At 42.3% G+C, this 10,683-nt stretch overlaps 1 protein-coding gene across 17 annotated transcripts in view; it reads left to right on the top strand.

Annotated features, from left to right (window-relative positions):
- Nucleotides 1-10,683, top strand: part of LOC116096585 (microtubule-actin cross-linking factor 1) — a 353,064-nt gene that overhangs the window by 68,840 nt on the left and 273,541 nt on the right. Inside the window, exon 1 of one of the 17 annotated variants that reach the window (XM_031378570.1) lies at nucleotides 5,074-5,434. The exons of the other annotated variants lie outside the window; for them this stretch is intronic. Within the exon in view, the coding sequence (XP_031234430.1) occupies nucleotides 5,383-5,434 (52 nt within the window). The 5' untranslated portion in view covers nucleotides 5,074-5,382. Of the gene's footprint in view, nucleotides 1-5,073; nucleotides 5,435-10,683 lie in introns of those variants that run through there. 17 annotated transcript variants of the gene reach the window in all.

Below are 10,683 nucleotides of genomic sequence, written 5' to 3'. Positions count from 1 at the left end.
TTTTTGGTGGCAAAAAGGGGATGCGAGGTTGGAGAGATGACTCAGCAGTTAAGAACACTGACTACTTTTCCAGAGGTCCTGATTTCAATTCCCAGCAACCACATGGTGGCTCACAACCATCTGTAATGAGATCTTATGTCCTCTTCTGCTGTGTCTGAAGACAGCTATAGTGAACTCATAAACATAAAATAAATAAATCTTAAAAAGGGGGAGATGTGATGGTTTGAATAAGAATGGCTCCTATAGGCTCATATATTTGAAGCTTGGTCATAAGTTAGTAGGACTGTTTAAAAGGATTAGAAGGATTAGGAGGTGTAGCCTTGAGGAGTGAGTATGCCCTTGTTGGAGGAAGTGTGTTATTGGAGGTAGGCTTTGGGGTTTCAAAATCCCTGGACAGGCCCAGTATCTCTCTCTCTGCCTTACAGCTGAGAGGATGTAAACCTCTAAGCTAATGGATGGCTTCTCCAGTGCCATCCATTCCATTGTGCCACTCTCCCTGCCATGATAATAATGGAGTAACCTCTGAAACTGTAAGCAAGCCCCCAATTAAATGCTTTCTTTCATCAGAGTAGCCTTGGTCAGGGTATGTCTTCACAGCTATCGAACAGTGACTAAGACAAAGATCAAGGAGTATTAACTGATTTGAAGGCCTGTGGCCTTCGAGGGTCTTTTTCATAGCTTTGTCTGGCCCTGTAGTATATGTCTAAGGCACACCAGAATCTCCTTAGGCCTGGGCTGGGCCCAGGGTAGACTGAGTTCCCATTACTCTCTAGGCTAGACCTGCATGTACTTCCTTCTCTTTGAAACCTCCCTTGACTTACTCAGTCAGTCTTCTCTGTCTAATCGTGAGTTCTGACTTCTTTTGTTTTCTCTTCCTCATCCCTGGAGGGGCAATTTTGGCCCTTGGGCAATCATTTTCTCAGAGAGCAAACTAATTTCCTCTCCAGCAAGCTAGGGGACAAGGTGTAACTCAACCCTTCTCACTCTCAAACAAGCTGCCTTGAAGAGACAATGAAGAAAGCGATCTTTGCTACTCTGAATAAGACCCTGAACCCTGCACCTGTTTTCATTACTGGGCCCTGAAGTCACTGGAGACAGGTTTGCTCTTCCCTGGGCAGCAGCTGCTTTGGGATAGTGGTGGCAACTGGCTATCATGGCATGACTTCTGCTGCAAAGCAAATTCATGTATTTACACAAGGGAATGTACTGTCTGTGTCCCTCAACCTCCTGTCTTCACAGTTTGTGTGGAGAGTGAGCGGTCAGAAGTCATCTGTACCCTTAAGTTGATGACACATGACCCTCATCTTTCACAAGGGACATTATCTTTGCTTTGTCCTTCCCTCTGCGTCCTCAGACCCTAGCCAGTGCCTGGCACCTGGTGAGCATTTAAAAAGAGTGCATGTGGATGAACCTGGGACAGACTCCCTAATCCAGCATCCTTAGTTAGTGTTACTGACCTGATATTGTAGTGCCCTGTGGGATGAGGATCTTTGCTTTTAGGAGAATGGCTTCACAGAGAGGTAGAGAGTTGATTGTTTCCAGAGGAGCCTTAGGAAGCTGTGCGAAGTCCAGGAGGACTGTTCTCTCCCCCTAAGCCTGGAGCTTCCTTTTCAGTCCCAATTCTGCTGGCACACTCGCTTTCCTTTCTCAGGAACAGTATCCTCAGTTTGACTCAGGGCTTGTGTGTCTCCTAGCTTCTGTCTCCAGCCCACTTGAAGGTAAGGCAAGACATTCCTTTTTAATAGTCACCCCATTACTGAGAGTCAGAAGCCAGAAACCATCAGGACTGTGCCTTGTGCTTTGTATTCTGCACTTCCTGATCTGGCTGTATCAAGTCAAGCTCCACTCAGCTGTTAGGTGTTTGTGCCTTTGTAAGGTCTGTGGGAGACAGCAGAGCCTTTTCCCCCTTTGTCAGCAGCTGGCTAGTGAGTGCCTTTGGGTTGCCAGGTCTGAAGCCATCCACATTTGTCTGTCTGTGTCTGAAACTTAGGGCAGAGTCTCCCCTTGCCATGTGAGCTAGCATCTTACTGTACACCTTTGTGAGACTAACAGCCATAGAGTGTGTAGAGGTATTTGGACTGCGTTATTTTGAAATACTCAGTTTCTGGAGAGAAAGGTTCCTGTCTCCAAGATTGCAACTGGAGTATTTCACCCTGACTCCCAAAGAGCCTCCAAATGGAACCACCACTCACTCACTTATTCCAAAACATCCTTGGTTTTGTTTACATTTTATCTGATAAAATTTTGTTAAACAATTTTATGGTGCAACACATAGAGGAAATGACAAAGTACCATGTGTTGTCTTTTAAATGCACTCAGTTGAGTAGCTATTTTAAGTCAGCTGTGTCTGAAGTCAGATTGCTGTCTGCTCTCCTGGAGGTGGGAGGAGTCTCTGAGTAGACTTAGGCCTTCTCTGGCTGGTTGATTCAGATTCACTTTATACCTTATTCATTTTAGTATTTATATTCATGTCTTATTCTGCCAAGTTTGACTAGATCATCACCTCAGGACATCTTTACCTGAGGTTCATTGAGCCCCCTCCCCACTCATAAACAAAAATTTAGATAGAGGTAAATATATGTTTTTTCCCCCTTAGGAAAGATTATCTGTAGTTTTTTGTCAGATTCTCAGTGGGGTTTTCAATTAAAAAAAAATAAGAATTAGAATTTTATAAGCATTTGGGAGTCTTGTCCAACTAGTTAGTTAATGGTAAAAATTGAATCTTGAGGTTACTCTCTGAATTTAAATTTTGTCTCTGTTTCTAACGTTTTTTTTTCCACTAAATGCTATTGCCTATTCTTTTCCTGGAGAAATAGATAGGCTCTAGGAGAAATAAGTAAACTCTAGGAAGGCCAACTTAATCTGTACTCAGTCACAGCTGCCTCCATAGATGAAGTATCCAGTTGTCATGAGGTGAATCAGGTTGCTTGCCTGTTAGACTCTGTGTGTGTGTGTGTGTGTGTGTGTGTGTGTGTGTATTTTCTCTGTGTGTGTGTGTGTGTGTGTGTATTTTCTCTGTATGTGTGTGTGTATTTTCTCTGTGTGTGTGTGTGTGTGTGTGTATTTTCTCTGTGTGTGTGTGTATTTTCTCTGTGTGTGTGTGTGTGTGTGTGTGTGTATTTTCTCTCTCTCTCTCTCTGTGTGTGTGTGTGTGTGTGTATTTTCTTCCAGTGGTGGAGATGGTCTAGGGCATCATAAAGTCTATACTTGTCTTTTTTTTTTTAACTGTATCCTACTATTTGACTTCTGACCTTAAAGCATTAAATTACTATTTATTTTGTGCATTAAGTTGCCTTGTGAGAAAAAGAATCATGCATCCACGTTTCCCTATGTGAATCCTAATGCTTAGGTTTCTAAGAAGTGGTTGGCTACCTTGTTGGGACATGAAAAAAAGATTAAAGTACATTTGTTTGTTTGTGTGTTGAGAGAGAAGAGAGCCTGAACCCATATGTGAGTACATGCAGAAGTAAAGGACAATTTGTGGGATTAAACTGGAGTCCACAGGCTTGGTAGCAAATACTTTCTTTACCCACTGAGCCATCTCATCCCCTAAGTCCCTTTTTTGAGAAAGGGTCTGTCTGTGTAGACCAGGCTGGCCTTGAAGTCACAGAGATCTACCTGCCTCTGCCTACTGAGTTTTAGGATTAAAGGCATGGGCCAACCAGGACCCTTCCCTTTACTCCCTGCCCTCCACCCCTTTTTTTGAGATAGGACCTTATTCCAGTTAGTCCTCAAACTCACTGTATAGCCCCTGTAAATCAGGAATTACAGGTGGGAGCTATCAAATCTGGATTTTGTTAGTACCATTGACCAAAAAGTAGCATTTGAAAGCATGAAAGCTTGGGTTGGTTACTGTTATTATTATTATTATTATTATTGTTGTTGTTGTTGTTTTGTTTTGTTTTGTTTTGTTTTGTTTTGCTTTTGAGACAGGGCTTTTCTGTATAGCCTTGGCTGTCCTGGAACTGACTCTTGTAGACCAGGCTGGCCTTGAACTCAATAATCTACCTGCCTCTGCCTCCCAAGTGCTGGGATTAAAGGCGCGCTCCACCACCGCGCTGCCAGCCCATGTTTTCAAAGCACTGCCTATAAAGTTCTCTGCTTGTACCCCAGTTTGTATAATTGGGAGCTTTGCAGATGATTGTGTTTAGTAAACTGTGAGTTCTACTTTAGATGACCGAAAGGCAGTTAGTGAGCCGACTTATCTGGAAAACTTTATGCCTTAGGAGGGGTGGGGTGGAGCAGATTTATCTCTGGTGTGGGTTGTCAGTGAGGTCTTACCCATCAGTTGTTCCTGGGTTTCTAGGATACCAAGGTTTTTATGTTAGCTGAGCAGGAATAAATCCAATTTCTGGCCTGGGAAGCATAGGTTTTTTTTTTTTTATGCTGTTTCATTGGTCCCATGTGTACCTTTGGAGCAGGTTTAGTTAACCTGTTTGCTTTGAATGTGTAAATGAAAACTAAGGGCTGCTTAACGAAAATGTTTTCAACAATGAGTCTGCTGCAGAGAAGCCACTCTGAGTTCCTTACAGTGATAGAGTAGAAAAGTAAGGGCTTACCACTGCCTGTAATAGTGCATATGTAGTGCTAAGAGCCCATGACAGTTAGGGTGGCCCTCTTTTTACAATAGTGAAGTAGAAAGAATTTTATATAACTACTGACACATGTCAACTTTAAAACAGATCCATTGAGTAAATTGGTGCCACAGTTTGGAATGGGGCCTGTGTCCTTGATTGTATTTCTAGAAGCATTTAGGAAATAGGCTTGACATTTTCTGTTGCCTTCCTCCTGCCTTGGACGGTGTTGATAAGCAGTCTTCTATGTTGTGTTGATGTGTGGTCTCCAATCTGTAAACATGGCTTCTATGAGGAGTGCACAGTTGTTAGTGTTTTATGAAACCTGTTACTTTACAGTGTGATATTTGCCTCAGAGTTTCTGTTGTGATATTTTTTTATGGTGAATGTGGCCCTTTAAAAGTTTTGTTCTCAAATGTTAAATGGACCCCTTAACTGGTGTCCTGAAGTGTGTCTAGAATTCAAGCGGAATCCCAGCAGAGCCTGGGCTGGGGTCTAGAGGCGGATGAGGTGGCAAATGATAGGTTGGTGTTGTTACAGTCTTCTGACTTTTTTTTTGCACAAAGGAGGGGCTAGCTTCTCCTGGGAGGTATTTCCGCTCACTGCAACAAATGAGGGTGCACAAAGGACTGTAATCTAATGAGGCTTCTCTGGTGATGTCACTTGTACTTGTGGTCAAAGTCCAGTTCTTGGGAGCTAGTAGTCCGGGAATAGAGTTCAGTTGGTTTGTTCATTCTCCAGTCCTCAGCTGTCACTGCACCATGGTGCCTCCTTCCAGCCACTGAACCAACCCCGCCTGGGCCGAGGCATGAACGCCTACAAGTACCAGAAGTTCCTGGAGGGACTCAACAACCTTAGAGGTATTACAAGACTTCAGGGTGCCCTCAATGATTATTTTAATAAAAAGTGGAGTGAGTGTACTTGTGGCTGCGGTGGGGGTGGGGTGTCTTTACTTTCTGCCTAGTCTCTTACAGACTTAGGAAGCTCTCATAGCCAGAGCTGGCCACCATTATGTGTTTAGGTAATTATGTGGAAATAAGCATTTATAAATGCACTCCCAAGTTAAGTTAGGAGAGAATGCCTTGAGGCGTTTTAGCAGCAGCCTGTTTACTCCCTTGCTTGAGTGGGTATCTAAGAACTGTCTTCCTGAGCCCAGCAGGACTCAGGCCACTCCCTGTTTTCTCTGAGATGCTGGCCAGTGTTCTGGAGGGATCTTGCTACCTGGTTCTGCAGCATCACCTAGATGTAGCTAGGTTTCTTGGGACAGGTTTCTAGTTCATGTGGAGAAAACAGGGAATGGGAAGAGTGGCCAAGGGAGGAATATGGATTGATGGTCCACAGTGATTTTGAAAAGTATAAATCAATAATTTGAAAGGGGGTAGCTTTTTTATTAAAATAATATTTTAAAGAAATGCTTTCTTTGCACCATTGATAAACTCTTTCCTGACCATAGATAAAAAAACTATGCAGCCAGTATGATAATGCATGCGTTCAGTCCCAGCACTAAGAAGACAGGCAGAGGCAGGTGGATCTCTGTGAGTGAGGCCAACCTAGAGTTCTAGGCCAGCTAGGACTGTGTTGTAAATCCCCTGTCCCATTCCCTCTCCACCTTCCACCCGCAGTCCCTCTGATGTGACAGTTTAGGATTCTCTTGGCTACTAAGGAGGAAACTGATTAAAATGTGCTACTTTCCCTTCTCCAGTTACCAGATGGTTTTATTTCAGTTTATTTCCAGTTTACAGATGGTTTTTGTGTGGAGGAGAGTGCTCCAGGCATCCATCCCTCAGTCAGGAATTCTGGTCTCAGAAGAAGCTTAATGTATTGAGGGAGGAGGAGGGAGATTATAGGGAGGAAAATCGCAGAGGGGCCTTTTCAGGAACCAGAGGAGCAATAGGCTGGGTGTGGGCAGTAGAACCGAATTCCTTTCCTGCCAACCTTCTTTTATGCTCTGTCTAGGAAGCACATGAGAGGTGCTGCATGCTCTAAAGGGATGGGTGGATTGAGATCTCTAATCTGCAGCGCTCTGAAATCTGAGACTTTAAGTATATCAACACTTTTATTTTAGATTGGGCTGAATCATTGGATTAGAAATGGTTGGCTCGTAAAGTGGATGTAATATTTTTAAATGATCAAATCTGGAGCAAAAGGTAGTTAACCCATGAAACTAGAACATATTATAGTAATACTATCTTCACTTATTCTCTCCTTGTATCTCATGTAACCATTTCTTTCCTCCTTCAAAACTTCAGTAGCTTGAGCCAATTCCTTTTAGGTTTATCATAGATCAGACAGGTCTTAGCAAGAATGAGTAATACTAATTATTCTTACTTCCCTGTCCAAGGAAGTCTTTTTTTGAGATAGTATCTTATTGCATACTACAGACCATCCTCAAACTTGTGATCCTTCTCCCTCGGCTTTCTTTCCCAAGTCTAGTCCATACCAGCTACCATGCCTGCTTCAAAGAAAGATTTAAGAGGGTAGAAAGAGTGGATTCTTAATATAGTCTCACTGAGGAGAGGGCACAGAGATCTGTGGTGCTGGGCTTTGTCAGGGTCTTCATAAAGAAAGGTATGAGAATGGACCCTTATGCATGCAAACCCACTTCTCAGAGAACTCTGTCTGTCTCAGGTGCAAAACCTACCTAACAGAGCGGGAATCTCACCCTGTACCCTTTCCTACAAAACTCAGGCAGAATGATCAAACTTCATATGGACATTCCCTGAATGGAAGAGACTCAGAGTAGAAATTCCAGGACTTCCTTGGACCCTGAGCTTTTTAAGCATAGGTGTTCAGCTCTTTATTATTGATGTAATTCCAATTCCAAGACATCCTGAAGATGCACTTGTGGTGGCACTGGTGGAAACTATAGGGAATTTACTTGTCTATAAAATTAGAGAATATAGCTTAAACATTTTTTTTTTTTTTGAGACAGTTTTGCTGTTTAACTTTGGCTGGCCTCAAACTCACTGAGAACTGCTTGCCTCTGTTAACCTAATGTTAACCACATCAGGGAAGCTCTGATTTAGGTTTAGCAATAACTCAAGTATATTTCTTAGTGTGCTGGCTACTGTTTGTCAACATGACACAAGCTAGAGTAAAACTTCAATTGAGAAAATGTCCCCAGATTAGCTTGTGGGCAAACTTGTGTTTCATTTTCTTGATTGGTGATTGATGTGGGAGGGCCCAGGTAACTTTGGGTAGTGCCACCCCTGGGCTGATATTCCTGGGGGTTAGAAGATGGAAGGTTGAGGAAGCCCTGAAAAACAAGCCAGTAAGATTCCTCTTTCCATAGCTTCTGCTTCAGTTCCTGCTTCCAGGTTTCTGCCCTAAGATATCGCCCTAACTTTCTTGGATGATGGACTACAGACTATAAAATAAAAGTCCTTTCCTTCCCAAGTTGCTTATGGTCATGGTGTTTATCACAACAACTGAAATCCTAACTAAGTAAGAGAGGGGCTCTCAACAGAAACTTGACAATCATATGCTTTGTCAGCCCACTGATACACTCCCCCACCCTTCTTTTAGCCCATTTGTATGAGGAATGAGTAACACTGCCAGGAATGACTGAGCAAGGAACGAATTGTACCTGTCATAGGGAGTGTCCTATATGAGGCTGAAGTTGGAGAGCGAAAAAGACCACAGCAGCAACAACCTCTTGTACTTTTGATGTTCCAGATACTGGACTCTCTACTCCAAGATGGACTCAGAAGCACTGATTGCTATGGGCATTAAACACACACACGCACTGCCCATGTGTGTGGTGTAACAGTCTTTATAGCATAAAATATATAATATAAAGCAGTTTCACTGCCAGGTAGAGTAAGTAGGATGGACAACACTGCCTTTGTCAAACTGCCTTGGGTTGAGCTGACCTACTGTGTCCCTTGAGCATGGAACACAATTGCCTCCCTTTATATCATCTCTATCTTTGTGTATTCCTGAAGGGCTGACCAAAAGAAGTAATTGGCTCCCTCTTCTTTCAGTTGTAGGCTTTTGCTGGACAGAATTTATCCCATCTACAGTGGATAAGTGTAGAAGGAACCATATGGGGAGTGGAGACACTGTAGGTGCTTTTTTGAAGTTCCAGCCCCCCCCCCCTTTTTCTAATGCCTTTGGTGAGTGGTGGGGGTGCTTTCCTAAGCATTGGAGTGAAATATATTTCATTGTTGCTACCGTTAAAGGACTTTAACTTTTATTTATTTATTTATTTTTTGTTTTTCGAGACAGGATTTCTCTGTATAGCCCTGGCTGTTCTGGAACTCACTCTGTAGACCAGGCTGGCCTCGAACTCAGAAATCCGCCTGCCTCTGCCTCCCAAGTGCTGGGATTAAAGGCGTGTGCCACCACCGCCCGGCTAAAGGACTTTAATTTACTTCTCAGGTCTGCCACAGTCTATGCACTGAGGCAGTTTCTGCGAAGAAAAACTCTACTCTCATAGGTATAAGCTGAATTGTTGGCCCAAGTCCTGTTTATTATCTCAGCCCAGGCCTGTGACTTGTTTGTAACTGGGGATTAAGTAAAAAATTGGAGAGGTAGTTGAGATGGAGTGATGAGAAATTGCTCTCTCTAGACCTTGCTAAGCACGTTGGGACTGTGGATGAGGGATGAGGCTTGTTTGCAGCATGTCACAGCACAGTGCTTGCTGGACTTCCATTCTTGTTTGATTTGAGACAGGGTCTCACTGTACACACTACCACATATGGCCCCTTCATCCCCACCCTCGCCATTCCTACATTACGACCTTCATAGAACTCCTTAGTCATTTAGTAGTCTTAAGTAATTTTGGTCAAAACCGGTATCCTTGTATGACCCAGTTGTGCACACATTTAATTCCAACACCTAGGAGGCAAAGGCAGGTGAATCTCTGAGTTTAAGGCTATCTTGGTCTAGATAGAGGTGTACATAGTGAGACCTTGCCTTAAACAAAACAAAACAAAAATGGTATTACTCAAGACAGAATAAAATACAATTTCAGAGTAGGAAAATACATGACTGTTGAGCTCATTGGAAATATGGTTCTGCTCATCTGTAGGTACCTACAACAAGGAGCCTCAAGTACATTTTAACAGCAGCAATACTGTTAACTAAGTGGAATGGATGGGCTGAGATGTAGGGTAATATAGAAGGTTTGCCTGATATGAGCCACTGCATTCAAACATGGCACTGGGGTTTAAAAAACAGTAACTAAGAAGTCTCAGTGTTATTCCTTTGGTATAAGTTGTCAAGTGACCTTTCTTATTAATTTACAATTTTATTTTGCATATCCACTTAGCTTTTGCCAACCAAGAGCATCTGAGCAATCAAGACAAGCCTTAGCACTACTACATGCACTGAAGTCCCCCTTCTTTAGCAGTTAACAAGGGAGCAGTGGCTAAGAGTCTTTCCTTCGCTCTAGCAGGATCTGGGTTCTGTCCCAGCACCCACATGCTCACTTTCAACTGTCTTTAACTGCAGTTTCTGGGGAACTGGTGCCCTCTTCTGGCCTCTTCAGACATTTGCACACAATATACATACATGCAGGTAAAACATAGACCTAAAGTAAAACTTAAAAATAAAAACTTTTAAATTTTTAAAAATAAAAGTAATATTAATCTTAACTCTTAAAAAGGCAAAGAAAGAGCACGGTTAATAAAAAACCTCAGTCCAACTTCAGTTACTACCTTCATAGTTATCACGTTTCCATCTAGTCTTTTTCTCTATCCACATATATGCATAGGATGCTGTGTTTTTGTATATTTTTTGTTATAATTATATTATAACATGTTAATGCTTTTATTTTCTACAGCACACCCGTACCCCCCTCAAACACCTCCGACAGCTTCACTGTGATCCTCTAGCTGTCTTGGAACTCAGTATTGTATGAATTCAGAGATTTGTTTACCTCTGCCTCTCAAGTGTTAGAATTAAAGGCATATGCCATCACACATACCTGGCCTTACACTGTCATTTTTAATACTAAATGGCAAGGTGATTTTCATTTAACATTTCTCAATTGTGGTAACAAACATAATATATATCAAAACAAATATATATCTTTTATCCTGTAACAGGACAATGAACATCCTTGTAAATGATTTTTTTTTTTTTTTTGGGTTTTTTTTTTTTTTTT

The sequence above is a fragment of the Mastomys coucha genome, unplaced genomic scaffold, assembly GCF_008632895.1.
Source record: "Mastomys coucha isolate ucsf_1 unplaced genomic scaffold, UCSF_Mcou_1 pScaffold18, whole genome shotgun sequence".
Taxonomy (NCBI): Eukaryota; Metazoa; Chordata; class Mammalia; order Rodentia; family Muridae; genus Mastomys; species Mastomys coucha.
This window is presented reverse-complemented; position numbering and strand designations above follow the sequence as displayed.